The sequence below is a fragment of the Salvelinus fontinalis genome, chromosome 4, assembly GCF_029448725.1.
Source record: "Salvelinus fontinalis isolate EN_2023a chromosome 4, ASM2944872v1, whole genome shotgun sequence".
Lineage (NCBI taxonomy): Eukaryota > Metazoa > Chordata > Actinopteri > Salmoniformes > Salmonidae > Salvelinus > Salvelinus fontinalis.
Genome location: NC_074668.1, coordinates 76,426,636 through 76,443,979, shown reverse-complemented (window position 1 = coordinate 76,443,979; position 17,344 = coordinate 76,426,636). Strand labels below are relative to the sequence as shown.

The following is a 17,344-nucleotide window of genomic DNA, read 5'->3' as shown; positions in this document are numbered from 1 at the left end:
TCTCAGCAGTCTGGGGTGAAAAGGATGCTGGGATTGGAGGGCTAGAGGGGACTCTGCTAATTAACAGGAGAAGCATGGGAACTGTGTGTTTGGTGGTGAGAGGTCACTAACCACACCTTCACTTTAGATACACTCACATAATTCTGGTCAACACCGACTGATCTACATGTGATCAGGTTAACCAGTCAAACACACCGGTCATCTTTTTGACCTATGATTAGTTTGTTAATCAATGGAGAAGCACCCAGTCATTGAGTGTTATCTGACTGCCACTGTCTGTTTTACATGTGGGTAGCATTCACAACCACCAGAGGGCAGCATGGTAAAGGAACTATTTCCTCTGTACAAGCTACTAAACAAATATATTCATGTCAACACTGTATTTGAGCTTTAAAGACCCATTATCAAATTAACAATTTTTTTCTGTATATTTGCAGTCATGAAACCAAGGTTATATAACTGATAAATTGGACAATGCAAAAATACTCAATGTGCCTGAATACACACTTGAATCTCCACACATAAGTACCCACCATCCATAACAACCCAAGTACTTAACATGTGATTGACTAATCTCTTAAATGCAACAGTGTTTGATTTCCATTATGTGGTTAACACCACAAATCCCACTGGATGTGGGTCTATTGACAGGGAAGGACAACTTGTGTAGAGCCTGTTGTGACAGGCCAGTGGAGAGTAAGGGGAAAAAGAATGAGCTAGAAATCACAAGAATGTGAGAAATACAGTCACAGGCGCAATATTAGAGAAAGAGAGCGAGCGAGATTTGACGATTACCGATTGTTAAGAAAACCTGAAATAGCCATGCCTGATTAATCGGTCGACCTCTACTTACGATATAGCATCATGATACTTAAGTGCCGATTCTGTATGTATTGTGATTTGATACTGCAATTTTGTTTGCTTTTTGATGTTCCAAACATATAGCTCACTATATGTCTGCTGCAGAGAGACAAGAGAGCATGAGAAAAGGAGTTTTGATCAGTCAGGGAAATAAGTGCTGAAAACATGTTGGCTCCCTATTTAAACAAGGCAGAACAAGCTATAGGATGAAAAATAAAAAGGTACAGCCGACTAGCGCTTGCTAACGTGATCTCAAATCCATACTTGGAGAAAAAATAATATTGATTTCTCCCCGATCAATAACCTCCACCCCCTTTGCCTTCTCTAACTATGTGACTAAGCGTCCTTGACGAGTACCTTACCACCATACAGGATAGGCAGAGTGGGAGGGAGTAGCCTAAACAGTAAGAAATAGGGAGCGTTTGGGACTGACAGGCTGACATCGCCTTACCTCCACCAGCTGCATGAGGTTCTGGAAGAACTCCTCCTCGTCGATGCTGAGCTTGCCGTTGTGGTAGATGATGCGGTAGTGCTCAACCTTGCCGTCACAGCTGACACACAGGGTGTAGTCCCCGGGGTAGTTGGTGCTCTCCCTCGCCAGGAACAGACCAGTCTCTGGGGGGTAGAGGAGGCGCTCTGCCTGCTCCCGCGTTATCTTACCATGGAACCATCTGGAGATGGACACGAGGAGGAGAGGAGAGAGGGGGAGGGACAGGACATAGAGATAGGGCCTTAATGGACTACAGAAAATTACCATACCAAGGTCATCAAAATACATAAAAGGGCAACAAAAAAAAAATTATAAGTAGAGGGGAGATCTACTCATTATTGCAAGTGTGCAATGTTGGCGATGTAACACGCATACAAAGCCCTGTATTAAAATAGTTAATAAACAGTCAGCCATAGACAAGGTAAAGGGGACAACAGCAGTAGATCAGCATAATGTAAGGCAGTGGCATTTCTAGGCAGTTGTGCTTAGAGCAGTGAGCCTGTCTGTGTCTCAAGGAGCCAGTGAGAAAGTGCCTTGGCGTAAACAGGAAACGCAGACACAGAAAAACACACATGGGCAGGCAGAGTCGGAAACTGACACAGGCTCTGCAATAACAGGAAAATTCAAAGCAGCTCAGGGCAGGCAAGGTACCAGGCAGCGCCTACCAGACCTTTCTATTCACAGAGAGGTGAGACCACACAGAGGAGAGGCTTTTAGAGAACAGCACAGTGTCTCTCATCCCCTCAGAACAGTCTATGAAACCTTCCCCCGGCTGACCGCAAGGCAAGCTGCAGGACACTGGACTTAGAAAGCTCTTTTAGGGAAAACACACGTGGCTCCCTTCTTTGTTTTAGCTCAAGCTATTAAACACGGCCTCCATCTCACCTCATGTACAAGATCTACAGGCTTCTACTGGAAAAATTCCACCCCTTGCTTGGCTTTTTCCTTAAGATCATTCATCTCTTATCTGTAGTAGACCCGAACACAGAATCCCCCAGCAGTATGGAAACAGGAGCAGCAGGAGGTCCACAGGGGTCTCTCTGGGGGCTGGTGAGTTAAGGGTAATCAAAGTTTGTAATTGATTTACACACCTCCCTCTGTTGCCCAGCATCAAGACAGACAGAGCAGGGCCTGTGCAAAGCAGCTTAACGCGGAGGGAGGATTGAGTTGATTAGATCAGCGGAGCTGCTTCTCCATGGACAGCAGCCTCCTTAACTCCCATTAATCTGAGAGCAGGCGCCAGTAAGCCAGCAGTCAGCCAAACACTGAGTAACCAACAGCCAAAACACAGGAGGAGCAGACAGGACCTACCAGTCAAACATATGACCAACCAGTCAAACACAGGAGGAGCAACCATTCAGACTATTTAATGAGGAAGCAGGGCATGTAATACACCATTTATATGTTTCAGTTTGCCATTCATTAGGGAGAACAGGCTGCTAGAATTAAGGGGGAAATCGAGTAAGGAAGTGGGGAAGTGGGGAAGGAGGTAGGAGAGAGAGACTGCAGTGAGCAGGGGACAGAGGCCTTTTGCCAGTCTTCTTTAGGGTGGTGCTGTAACCCCCTCTCCCCAACAGAGTAGATTACCAGCAGGTGGCAGCAGTGAGCTGTGAGGTCAAAGAGCAGCATCTCTCAGGGTGTGGAGACCAACAGACACAAGACCACAGCTGACACTTAGTTATATAAGCCAACAGGGAGAGTTTCCCCCAAGACATCTGTTACCAATTCATAATAACATAACAACAACGGACTCACACCACTAACCACTCCTCTCTGAGGGGATCCACAGGGCTGATGTATCATTGGCTGTATTTACAGAGAGTTTGCTCTCCTACAGCTGAAGGAGAGTATGAGGGTAGTGGACTCTGCCCAGTCCCTCCACTGGTGACCTCTACTTCTTAAGGACAGCAAACCCACTTACTCCCTCTAGTCAGTTCCCTGTCCAGTGGAGTAGCCTTGCCTTTGTCCTTCCTTGTAACACTTGACTGGTTGCCTTTCACCACACAGCTTGAGCTTTCCTCTGCTCAGCTGGGTGGTTAAGCTCAGAAGATTGAGATGGTGGGGGAGAGAGTCTGCAGTGTGTGTGTGTGTGTGTGTGTGTGTGTGTGTGTGTGTGAGAGAGAGAGAGACAGAGAGACACACACCATCAGTGTGTTTTGGTCCAACACATTTGAGTGCATCAACTTCAGCCTTGTCCTGAGTCTGTGTCTGTGTCTGTGTCTGTGTCTGTGTCTGTGTCTGTGTCTGTGTCTGTGTCTGTGTCTGTGTCTGTGTCTGTGTCTGTGTCTGTGTCTGTGTCTGTGTCTGTGTCTGTGTGTCTGTGTGTCTGTGTGTCTGTGTGTCTGTGTGTCTGTGTGTCTGTGTGTCTGTGTGTCTGTGTGTCTGTGTGTCTGTGTCTGTGATAACTGTGATAACTGTGATAACTGTGATTACCTCCTGGCCTCCAGTTTTATATCATTTGCATAAATCTAATTTTTTCCCTCTTTTGAAATAGCTAGCCCTTCAAAGAGACAGATTCAAATCGCAGCGCCACTTAGCCCCACCCACATTGGCAGGCAGCCACCCAGAGAGCAGACAGAACAGAGAAGAGGCGGTAAAAAAATAACAAATATTACCAACGTCTCCTGTCAGGCCTTTGTAACACCTCCCTTCTAAGCACCATAGTCCTACCTTTATTATACAGTGAAACATGGGAACTTCTCACAGGTAAGGGCACATCTTACGTGACAGAGCAGCAAGGTACAGTCGTGTACTTACGGCATAAGACTGAGTTTTCCCCCTGACTTGACCCCTTCCCTTTTCTGGACGTAGTTAGCTGGGATGGTGCCCTCTCTGCCCACTGTGTTCTTCGCTTTGTACCAGTTGGGATCCTGAAATAGCAGCAGAAACACCCTTTACATTTGGGTATGTCATTTTAGGTGAGAATTTAAAAAATGGGTCCAATCCTTAAGAGGTTTTAACACCGTTGTATAATACCTGTATAACTACACAAGTCCAGCACCATAACGGTTTTACACTTACATTTCTACAGTATAGAAAGGTGAGCCTTGCTTACCCTGGTGACTCCAATTATGGTCAACACATCTCCTTTACAGAAAGGCAGGTCCTGTTCATTTGTCGACTGGAAGTTGTACTTGGCTACACACTCTGTGCCAGGCAACCATGGCACCTAGGTCACGAGTGAAGAGAGGAGCTGTTATAAATGCTGAGATTATCTGTGACTACAGTAAAAGGTTAGTCATAGCTTTGACGAGTGAATTGCATTTATGTTGTCATTGACACTCTAGGGAGAAATTCAATTGCAATAGGGTTACAATAACACATTATTACAAGCATTTAAAAAGGTCTACTATTCAAATCTTAAATAAGCACGCACCATTCAAAAAATGTAACTTAGAACAGATATAGCCCTTGGTTCACTCCAGACCTTACTGCCCTTGACCAGCACAAAAACATCCTGTGGCGTACTGCATTAGTATTGAATAGCCCCCGCGATATGCAACTTTTCAGGGAAGTTAGGAACCAATATACACAGGCAGTTAAGAAAGCAAAGGCTAGCTTTGTCAAACAGAAATTTGCATCCTGTAGCATAAACTCCAAAAAGTTCTGGGACACTGTAAAGTCCATGGCGAATAAGAGCACCTCCTCCCAGCTGCCCACTGCTCTGAGGCTAGGAAACACTGTCACCACCGATAAATCTACAATCATGTCAATAAGCATTTTTCTACGGCTGGCCATGCTTTCCACCTGGCTACCCCTACCCCAGTCAACAGCTCTGCACCCCCCACAGCAACTTGCCCGAGCCTCCCCCATTTCTCCTTCACCCAAATCCAGATAGCTGATGTTCTTAAAGAGTTGCAAAATCTGGACCCCTACAAACCAGCTGGGCTAGACAATCTGGACCCTCTCTTTCTAAAATTATCCACCACAATTGTTGCAACACCTATTACTAGCCTGTTCAACCTCTCTTTCGTATCGTCAGATCCCTAAAGATTGGAAAGCTGCCGCGGTCATCCCCCTCTTCAAATGGGGTGACACTCTCGACCCAAACTGTTACAGAACTATATCTATCCTACCCTGCCTTTCTAAAAATTCTTCGAAAGCCAAGTTAAACAGATCACAGACCATTTCGAATCCCACCGTACCTTCTCCGCTATGCAGTCTGGTTTCAGAGCTGGTCATAGGTGCACCTCAGCCACGCTCAAGGTCCTAAACGATATCATAAGCGCCATCAATAAGAGACAAAACTGTGCAGCCGTATTCGTCGACCTGGCCAAGGCTTTCGACTGTCAATCACCGTATTCTTATCAGCAGATTAAACAGCCTTGGTTTCTCAAATGACTGCCTCGCTTGGTTCACCAACTACATCTCAGATAGAGTTCAGTGTGTCAAATCAGAGGGCCTGTTGTCCGGACCTCTGGCAGTCTATGTGGGTGCCACAGGGTTCAATTCTCGGGCCGACTCTTCTCTGTATATATCAATGATGTATCGCCAGCAGCTGTCTTGCTGCTGGTGATTCTCTGATCCACCTCTTATGCAGACGACACCATTCTGTATACTTCTGGCCCTTCTTTGGACACTTAACAAACCTCCAGATGAGCTTCAATGCCATACAACACTCCTTTCGTAGCCTCCAACTGCTCTTATATGCAAGTAAAACTAAATGCATGCTCTTCAACCGATAACTGCCCGCCCGTCTAGCATCACTACTCTGGATGGTTCTGACTTAGAATATGTGGACAATTACAAATACCTAGGTGTCTGGTTAGACTGTAAACTCTCCTTCCAGACTCACATCAAGCATCTCCAATCCAAATCTAGAACCGGCTTCCTATTTCGCAACAAAGCATCCTTCACTCATGCTGCCAAACATACCCTCGTAAAACTGACTATCCTACCGTTCCTAGACTTCGGCGATGTCATTTACAAAATATCCTCCAACACTCTACTCAGCAAATTGGATGCAGTCTATCATAGTGCCATCCGTTTTGTCACCAAAGCCCCATATACTACCCATATACTACCCTGTATGCTCTCGTTGGCTGGCCCTCGCTTCATATTCGTCGCCAAACACACTGGCTCCAGGTCATCTATAAGTCGTTGCTGGGTAAAGCCACGCCGTACCTCAGCTCACTGGTCACCATAGCAGCACCCACCCGTAGCACGCGCTCCAGCAGGTATATTTCACTGGACACCCCCAAAGCCAATTCCTCCTTTGGGCGCCTTTCCTTCCAGTTCTCTGCTGCTAATGACTGGAACGAATTGCAAAAATCACTGAAGCTGGAGACTCGTATCTCCCTCAATAACTTTAAGCATCAGCTGTCAGAGCAGCTTACAGTTCATAGCACTTGTAAATATCCCACCCAACTACCTCATCACCATATTGTTATTTATTTAGCTCCTTTGCACCCCAGTATTTCTACTTGCACATTCATCTTCTGCACATCTATCGCTCGTGTTTAATTGCTAAATTGTAATTATTTCACCCCTATGGCCTATTTATTGTCCTATACGCTATTTACAGAGGGGCTATGTACAGGCCACTATGGCTTATTTATTGCCTTACCTCCCTAATCTTACTTCATTTGCACACACTGTATATAGACTTTTCTCTGTTGTGTTATTGACTGTACATTTGTTTATTCCATGTGTAACTGTTGTTTGTGTCGCACTGCTTTGCTTCATCTTGGCCAGGTCGCAGTTGTAAATGAGAACTTGTTCTCAACTGGCCTACCTGGTTAAATAAAGCTACGCTGGTTTGTCCTACACGCTGTTCAGACCATAAAGCATGTGGGACTATTCTTTAGGCATTAACTGAGGCTCCTACGTCTAACCGGTGGTGTTGTGGCATCAGTGTTGTAAATAACATCTTCACAGGAGTCATGGTTGTATGTTATCAGTTAGAGGCAATGACAGAAAAAAAGCAGCGTGTGTGTGTGTGTGTGTGTGTGACACAAGGTGCGTCCAAAATGGCACCACATTCCCTGGAGGCTCTGGTCATAAGTAGTGCACTATATAGGGAATAGGGTGGGACAACAGCCACTATCCTCATAACCTGGTGTATTCCTGAAGCAATGCTCTACGCACAGCTCTGTATGTCTGATATCATTATCGGGACACACATCCCTCAATCATTTCCTGATAGGAGTCAAAGAGAGACGAGCGTCACAGAGGGAGCGATGTGAGAGTTATGTACTGTTGTGTGCCAAAGATGAAAATAATTTGGGTTGATAAGCAAATGTGAATATGGGGGATGCAAGGGGGTTGTAATCATGCCATGCGGCTGATGGCAGATGAAAAGCAGACGCACTAATGTCAGTCAGGAAATATGACACGTCTGAAAGGGGCAGGGCACATTAGAATGTGTGTGTAAGTAGGCTGTGTGCGTTCATTAGTGATGCATGGGTTGACTCATAACCTGCAGTCCCTGTGGTTGTATCTGCAGGCGCGTTTAGGGTAATGACATATTGTGTGGATGAAGGGCGGGTGGGTTGAATAAAGAGAAAACAATACCTTAAAAAAAAAATAAGTATAATTCTTGTGCAATTTATATCAACAGGCTACACTGTTTCTCTTTCAATATTTTAGGCTGTCAGCCTGAGCTTTAGGGCCCAACTGTACGCGCGTCAAATCGCCTACACGCCAATCACAAAATGCTTTAGGGAACAGGCAGAGAAGGTTGGGAGTTTAATTCAGTAAGAGAAAAGCTGCAAAATGGAAAGCTGAAAATAAAGAGAAGCGAGGGACAGAAAAGTATTGTTAGGGAAAGCATTGGTGACATGGTAAGAGGATGATAGCAGTGTTCTGTGTGATGGCTCTGTACAAATTTGACAGTCACAAGACTGGGGACTTCAAATAGGCCTATGGCACATCAAGGGAACTGTAGCCTATTGTTCAGATGGGTTAAATGGAAAATTAAATCTGGACACTATAACCTCTCATAGCCTTAATATTAACACCTGCAGAATTAAGCATTTCTTGCAGTAAAATGATAGACCAAATGTAGGCAACATTTTTACTCAGGAACAGGAGTGGAGAAATATTATTTCTTCCATCTAGAGAATGCAACTGCAGTTAGATGGCACCTCTACATGCGGTATATTTGTTGGAATCATAAAAGCTGATAGTATTTCAACCACATAAGATTTCAGTTCTGCTTGGGTGCATATTTTATCAGAAACATGTTGGGTCGTTTTCATAGCTTTCTATTTCCTTACAACGAGTCAAAGTTTGCACAGAAAATCTTCTGTTTTGAGTTTAAAATAAAAAAATCCCCCCACCCGGTCCCTAAACGTCTTCGCTCCGCAAAAGAAGCAGGGATGACAGAACTTTACCGATGTCAACTAGATTGAAGAATTCATTCTATCCATTTATGACAATATTATGGTGAGCAAGGATATATTTAGTCTTCTAGGGCAGTGATTCTCAACTGGTGGGTGGTTATAAGTGTCCCCAAATAAAACATCTAAAAATCTAATAGCTTATAACATTTATGGAAAAATAAAGAAATACTCCAGTCTAATTGTAAACGACCATGTAGAAAGTGTGTAGAAATAATAATGAATTTACATTTTTTATAATTTAATCTCAGATGTTACTCTTCAATCACAGTATTTTCAATATAGAGCTATTAGCAGAACTATTGTGGTCTCAAACCTGTGAGTTTATTAACCATCATCAAGAATATGCGCAAAATGTTATTGGGTCTCTGATTTTCACCTATAGTCAGATGGGTTATTAGCAATTGCGAGCAGGGGTGAAAAAAAGTTGACTTTCGCACTACTTGCATGTGCAGGTGTGTGTTCCTCTCACCTGAATCCCAGACATGGTAAAGGGGGTGGGGGAGGGAGGGGCAGCGGGTGAGGTGTCCTCAGGCAGGTGTCACTGATCAGCTGGTACCATCAGAGCTGCAGGACAACAGAAGAGAAGATAGTCTATCACCACAATGGAAGAGAATGTATGCTCAGCCTGGTAGACAACCAAATGTGGTCTGTTCAGTAAGCAAAAGAGAACCAGATTCAAAATGTTACTCTGCTTAGTTCTGTTAAACAGCTTCAATCTGCAGTTTACTGTATGTCAACTCAGTCGCTGTGAATAAGCTTCACATGCAGAGGAAAAATAGCCTACTGTCACTACCTTGTTTTTCAACCAAGGTGCATGAACACTGGCACAACCTCATCTACTGCAAAATAATATGCTTAATGTGCTGTTATAGACTGCAATAATAGCCTATGTACTAGAATTAGTGAAATATAGGCCCCAAAAAATTAAGATCACTTTGCAGATAAGCATAGCTAAGCGCTAATAATTGTGCCTCTCCACGGTGACCTTCTGAGCGAGGTGAATGCATGAGAAGTGATCCTCCCAAAGGAAATGAAGCCTCCCTCTGCTTGTTGTCCACTGCTCTGATCGCTAAAGCTAAACCCACCACTTTCTCAGCTCATCTGTGTCAGGCAAAGCTCTGTGCTGTGAGAGCTGAATGATCTGTATTGGCTGGAGGTAGCCTACCCTACAGTGTTTCTACCTACAGTAGACAGGCATTTCTGAGAGAGCAGTATGTAGGCTAGGCTACAGTATGCAGGGCTGTAAGAGAGCAGTATGGTCTGTATCAGCTGCATCTGGGCTACAGTAGTGAGCAGTATCAGCTGCATCTAGGCTACAGTAGTGAGCAGTATGATCTGTTTTGGCTGGATCTAGGATATAGTATGCAGGCAGAACAGAGCCGATGCCGGGCCTGAAGCGTGTCTCTGTGCTCTGTCCCTGAGGATGAGAAAGAGGAGAGGAGGCCAGAGAAAAGAGGCACACAACAAGGCCATACGGTTCATGCTGCATCAGACAAAGGCACACACGGCATGGTCAATTCACCACAGGGGGGCCAGTACAGTATCTCACAACCTCATCCACCACCTCTCACAACCTCAGCCACCGCCTCCCTCAGCCACCGCCTCCCTCAGCCACCGCCTCCCTCAGCCACCGCCTCCCTCAGCCACCGCCTCCCTCAGCCACCGCCTCCCTCAGCCACCGCCTCCCTCAGCCACCGCCTCCCTCAGCCACCGCCTCCCTCAGCCACCGCCTCCCTCAGCCACCGCCTCCCTCAGCCACCGCCTCCCTCAGCCACCGCCTCCCTCAGCCACCGCCTCCCTCAACCTCATCCACCGCCTCCCTCAACCTCATCCACCGCCTCCCTCAACCTCATCCACCGCCTCCCTCAACCTCATCCACCGCCTCCCTCAACCTCATCCACCGCCTCCCTCAACCTCATCCACCGCCTCCCTCAACCTCATCCACCGCCTCCCTCAACCTCATCCACCGCCTCCCTCAACCTCATCCACCGCCTCCCTCAACCTCATCCACCGCCTCCCTCAACCTCATCCACCGCCTCCCTCAACCTCATCCACCGCCTCCCTCAACCTCATCCACTGCCTCTCACTTCAGACCAGCCGAGAACAGAAAGTGAGGGGGAATTAGAAGTGGCCGACTCGTATTTTCCGATGGCTTGGTGTGGTGGTGGGGGGGGGGGGTCGGAACTCCATAAATGTACTGTATAGTTCTAGAACCATTCATTTATGCATGTCTCATCCATACAGCCACTACGGTGTATCAATGGCTCACAGCACAGCAGAGCACTGCTAGTCCTATATCCTGTGTTAAAACAGGAAGTTGGCTAATTGCAGACTGCTGCAGATCTGTATGCAAACTGACCGAGCCAAATATAGCAGCTCTGGTCTACCCAGAGGCCACCCACTTTTCTATTTGCCATTCTTAGTGTCAGTCAGTGCAAAGGGAAAGCATCACGCCAAAACCTGTTGTTTCTAAAAAATAAATAAGCATCTCTAATCTAGCCTACTTCCATCGTCCTCTAAGAGGGACTGAATATCCTCCTCACTTCAGTGTCAGTCAGCGTATGTGAGTGAAACAGCCATATCATCCATGGATGCTATAGTGCTGGTGAAAGGAGGTGATTCAACACAGAGCCGGTGAGGAAACACAGGTAAGGTTTCTGAACCAAGGTAGGAAGGTGGATTACGTCTGAGAAATGAGCTCAGTAGTGCTGACATACTGAGGTCAAAGACAGATGCTTAGTACCCACTCAGCAAGTCTAGTTCACTGAAGGTGCCTACACACACAGCCATGTGAGTGATGCTCTATACCTCCGAGTGCAATTCTCTCCTTTCCCACTCACTCATCCCTCCATTATTTCAGCTCTCGCAGGCTCCCTGCTGATATCGCTACCATGGAAACCCACAGTGATGTAACACACACTATACAACCATGATAACTACCTCTTCATATAGCAGAACACTCCTTTCTCTGCTGAGTTCAATGGCAGTCATTAGGTGCTCCATTTAGGCTACGTTCACACTAGGTCTACATCAATCCATTCACACTAGGTCTACATCAATCCATTCACACTAGGTCTACATCAATCCATTCACACTAGGTCTACATCAATCCATTCACACTAGGTCTACATCAATCCATTCACACTAGGTCTACATCAATCCATTCACAGAGCCAAGAAATACTGCTGAGAAAGCGACACAGTACTAGAGACAACCAGAAATAAACAACATTTTACAAGCACAGTGCTCTGCTGAGCCATCTAGGTGGTAAAACTTTACGCCACTCTCCAGTAAGTGTAAAAAAACAAATTTCTGAAAGGAAAGACATCAAACCTCTCAGTATTCTTCTCTCTAGCCAGCTAGTGTTGAATGAACACGGACATCGATAGTATCCACATCAAATCTATTATTTCTACCATGTCTACCATGTCATGCTTATGTGTAGTCAACAAGCACTAAGCAAGTAGGTACTGTATATAGGAAACTAAGCAGTATTTTGTTTTTTTACGTGTTATTTCTTACATTGGTACCCCAGGTAATCTTAGGGTTTATTACATACAGTCGGGAGGAACTATTGGATATAAGAGCAACGTCAACTCACCAACATTACGACCAGGAATACGACTTTCCCGAAGCGGTTCCTCTGTTTTGCCTTCCACCCAGGACAATGCACCGGATCCCAGCCGGCGACCCTAAACAACGACGCCGTAAAAGGGGCAGACGAAGCGGTCAGGCTCCGGACACGGGCACATTGCGCACCGCTCCCGAGCATACTACTCGCCAATGTCCAGTCTCTTGACAACAAGGTTGATGAAATCCGAGCAAGGGTAGCATTCCAGAGAGACATAAGAGACTAATGTTCTTTGCTCACGGAAACATGGCTCACTCGAGACACGCTATCGGAGTCGGTAACGCCACCTGGTTTCTTCACGCATCGCGCCGACAGAAACAAGCATCTTTCTGGTAAGAAGAGGGGTGCCCACCCTTATGATTAACGAGACGTGGTGTGATCATAACAACATACAGGAACTCAAGTCCTTCTGCTCACCTGACTTAAAATTCCTCACAATCAAATGTCGACCACATTATCTACCAAGAGAATTCTCCTCGATTATAAATCACAGCCGCATATATATTCTCCCCCAAGCAGACACATCGACAGCCCTGAACGAACTTTATTTGACTATGTAAACTGGAAACCACATATCCTGAGGCTGCATTCATTGTAGCTGGGGATTTTAACAAGGCTCATCTGAAAACAAGACTCCCTAAATTCTATCAGCATATCGATTGTGCTACAAGGGCTGGTAAAACCCTAGATCATTGTTATTCTAACTTCCGCAACGCATATAAGGCCCTCCCCCGCCCTCCTTTCGGAAAAGCTGACCATGACTCCATTTTGTTGCTCCCAGCCTACATACAGAGACTAAAACAGGAAGCTCCCGCGCTCAGGTCTGTCCAATGCAGGTCCGACCAATCTGATTCCACGCTTCAAGATTGCTTCGATCACGTGGACTGGGATATGTTCCACACTGCGTCAAATAACAACATTGACGAATACGCTGATTCGGTGAGCAAGTTTAATAGCAAGTGCATCGGCGATGTCGTACCCACAGCAGCTATTAAAACATTCCCAAACCAGAAACTGTGGATTGATGGCAGCATTCGCACAAAACTGAAAGCGTGAACCACTGCCTTTAACCAGGGCAAGGTGACCGGAAACATGACCGAATACAAACAGTGTAGCTATTCCCTCCGCAAGGCAATCAAACAAGCTAAGCATCAGTATAGAGACAAAGTAGAGTCGCAATTCAACAGCTCAGACACAAGAGGTATGTGGCAGGGTCTACAGTCAATCACAGATTACAAAAAGAAAACCAGCCCCGTCGCGGACCAGGATATCTTGCTCCCAGACAGACTAAACAACTTCTTTGCTCGCATTGAGGACAATACAGTGCCACGGCCCGCTACCAAAACCTGTGGACTCTCCTTCACTGCAGCCGACGTGAGTAAAACATTTAAACGTGTCAACCCTCGCAAGGCTGCAGGCCCAGACGGCATCCCAAGCCATGTCCTCAGAGCATGCGCAGACCAGCTGGCTGGTGTGTTTACGGACATATTCAATCAATCCTTATCCCAGTCTGCTGTTCCCACATGCTTCAAGAGGGCCACCATTGTTCCTGTTCCCAAGAAAGCTAAGGTAAGTGAACTAAATGACTACCGCCCCATAGCACTCACTTCCGTCATCATGAAGTGCTTTGAGACTAGTCAAGGACCATATCACCTTCACCCTACCTGACACCCTAGACCAGGGGTGTCAAACTCATTCCACGGAGGGCCTAGTGTCTGCAGGTTTTTGTTTTTTCCTTTCAATAAAGCCCTAGACAACCAGGTGTGGGGAGTTCGTAACTAATTAGTGATGTTAATTCATCAATCAAGTATAAGGGAGGAGCGAAACCCGCAGACACTCGGCCCCCCGTGGAATGAGTTTGACACCTGTGCCCTAGACCCACTCCAATTTGCTTTCCGCCCCAATAGGTCCACAGATGACACAATTGCAACCACACTGCCCTAACCCATCTGAACAAGAGGAATATCTATGTGAGAATGCTGTTCATCGACTACAGCTCAGCATTTAACACCATAGTACCCTCCAAACTCGTCATCAAGCTCGAGACCCTGGGTCTCGACCCCGCCCTGTGCATCTGGGTACTGGACTTCCTGACGGGCCGCCCCCAGGTGGTGCGGGTAGGTAACATCTCCACCCAGCTGATCCTCAACACTGGGGCCCCACAAGGGTGCGTTCTTAGCCCTCTCCTGTACTCCCTGTTCACACACGACTGCGTGGCCATGCACGCCTCCAACCCAATCATCAAGTTTGCAGACGGCCCTACAGTGGTAGGCTTGATTACCAACAACGACGAGACGGCCTACAGGAAGGAGGTGAGGGCCCTCGGAGTGTGGTGTCAGGAAAATAACCTCACACTCAACGTCAACAAAACAAAAGAGATGATCGTGGACTATAGGAAACAGCAGAGGGAGCACACCCCTATCCACATCGACGGGACAGTAGTGGAGTAGGTAAGTTCCTCGGCGTACACATCACGGACAAACCGAATTGGTCCACCCACACAGACAGCATGGTGAAGAAGGCGCAGCAGTGCCTCTTCAACCTCAGGAGGCTGAAGAAACTCGGCTCGTCACCAAAAGCACACAAACTTTTACAGATGCACAATCGAGAGTATCCTGTCGGGCTGTATCACCGCCTGGTACGGCAACTGCTCAGCCCACAACCTTAAGACTCTCCAGAGTGTAGTGAGGTCTGCACAACGCATCACCGGGTGCAAACTACCTGTCCTCCAGGACACCCACACCACCCGATGTCACAGGAAGGCCATAAAGATCATCAAGGAAAACAACCACCCGAGCCACTGCCTGTTCACCCCGCTATCATCCAGAAGGCGAGGTCAGTACAGGTGCATCAAAGCAGGGACCGAGAGACTGAAAAACAGCTTCTATCTCAAGGCCATCAGACTGTTAAACAGCAATCACTAACATTGAGTGGCTGCTGCCAACATACTTACTCAACTCCAGCCACTTTAATAATGGAAAAATTTATGTAATAAATGTATCACTAGCCACTTTAAACAATGCCACTTCATTTAATGTTTACATACCCTACATTACTCATCTCATGTATATACTGTACTCTATACCATCTACTGCATCTTGCCTATGCCATTCTGTACCATCACTCATTCATATATTTTTATGTACATATTCTTCATCACTTTACACTTGGGTGTATATGGTAGTTGTGACATTTTTTGGTTAGATTACTCGTTGGTTATTACTGCATTGTCGGAACTAGAAGCACAAGCATTTCACTACACTCGCATTAACATCTGCTAAACATGTGTATGAGACAAATAAAATTTGATTTGTTTGCCAGAAGAGCCTCCCCAGATGGATAGCATTGCTTTGGCTACATGTGAAGTCTTCTTCAGGTGGAGAGAGATCATTCTGCTTGTGCAGTCAGCATGCTAATCAAATCAAATCAAATCTTATTGCTACGGATTGTTTTCCTGTGCTGGCTGAAGTCTCCATGCCTGCATGCTGGTCGGAAGTGAACAGTAATTCACACTTTCAAAAACAACCACACAATCATGATTATGCCTACAGTATGTAACAACTATGCCAGTGAGAGACAAAGAGTGTTGATATGTGCCACATTGTGAAAATGATGAGTAGTAAGCTAATGTTTCTCAACAGCATATGCATGACAGGTTGCTCCTGGTAGAAATGGATGGTGCACAGAGGTGAGTTCACATTTCAGAACTCAACTATCTTACATGACCTGAGTGTCTGGCAGTGGTGGTCGGTGCCGTTCTAGATTAGGAAGGACTTCTTTTTTTACTGAGCATGGCCTTATTTCTATTAAAGCATATTGGCTGACTGCCCTTCATATTCCATATCAATGTAATATCAATAGGTTTAGGTTACTAAATAATCATCTAAATTTGCCCTTTACCCATCATGAGGTTGCTACAACGTAGCCTACAAATGAAAGTTCATAACATAGGTGCACAGGCCAAGAGACAAAATTTGAGTAATCAAGGTGAGGAGACATTGACACATTCAATACCGCCTTGAACACTCTTGCCTGCATCTAGCTGATATGGGGTGTAGTCAGTCGAAACAGTTGCAAAATGAAACAAAAAAAGTTTTGGACAAATTCAGTTAGGTCCCTCCCAATTTAATTCCGTTTGTTTCCATTTAAGAAATATTTTGCAACAGAATTGAATACACCCCTGATTACTGTCACACAGTTCACTTTCACGGCAGCCAAATACAGCATCATTACTATGCGCGTTGTACTGTATAATTCCTCCTTTCACCTTCGCTTGTAGCCTTCAGAGCACAAAACAGCTGTTTGTGACCTGGCACAAATACTTCTCCAAGCCAAACCGTCATACCATAACAAAACTGCTACACAGCCTAAATTTTTTTTAATTTTTTTTTAAAAAATCGGTATGCCATATTTTTTTCTATGGCAAAAAAAAATACACACTAAGCAGACCAAATTCTTTGGTCCTTTATCCTGCTGTTTGTAAAATAGTGTGTTATAGGTTGGAAAATGACTTTGGATGACAATGTTTCCCTAAAGAAGTTAAATCCACTTAGTTTCCTTGCCACAATACTAATGATATCAAAACTGATATCATCCCAGCCCTAGTTGTAACCATATTAACTTTATAGTCAACCAAATAGAACTTACGTGTTAGTAATCCCACAGACCAATCACACAGTACAGTGTACTACAAGCAGTTAAGGGCAGGCCCCGGTGGCAAAAAATAAAACCGAAAGCTTACCTTGGCCTCACTTGGAAGAGTTGCAGTGTTGGATAGCCTTAACCAGCTAGCGAACATAAAATAGCATTCTTCTCTGTTTGAGTCTGGTTGTTGAGTAGCTTAAATTAATTAACTACTGCCCACAATTTACGCACTGTAGGGCTAGATAGCTATAGCTTATGCTTGCAGTACTAGATTCATTCTCTGATCCTTTGATTGGATGGACAAGATGTTAATTCATACTGCAAGGGGTCTTAGTGGCTGGACGACTTCCCAAAGTCATCATAATTACTGTGAAA

General features: G+C 45.5%; 1 protein-coding gene across 1 annotated transcript in view; it reads right to left on the bottom strand.

Moving 5' to 3' along the window:
* Positions 1-17,344, bottom strand: part of LOC129854434 (tyrosine-protein kinase CSK) — a 35,675-nt gene that overhangs the window by 3,309 nt on the left and 15,022 nt on the right. The window contains exons 2-5 of the mRNA XM_055921479.1: positions 9,164-9,258; positions 4,407-4,520; positions 4,109-4,221; positions 1,313-1,532 (exon numbers count right to left, since the gene is read on the bottom strand). Of these exons, the coding sequence (XP_055777454.1) occupies positions 1,313-1,532; positions 4,109-4,221; positions 4,407-4,520; positions 9,164-9,178 (462 nt within the window). The 5' untranslated portion in view covers positions 9,179-9,258. The remainder of the gene's footprint in view (positions 1-1,312; positions 1,533-4,108; positions 4,222-4,406; positions 4,521-9,163; positions 9,259-17,344) is intronic.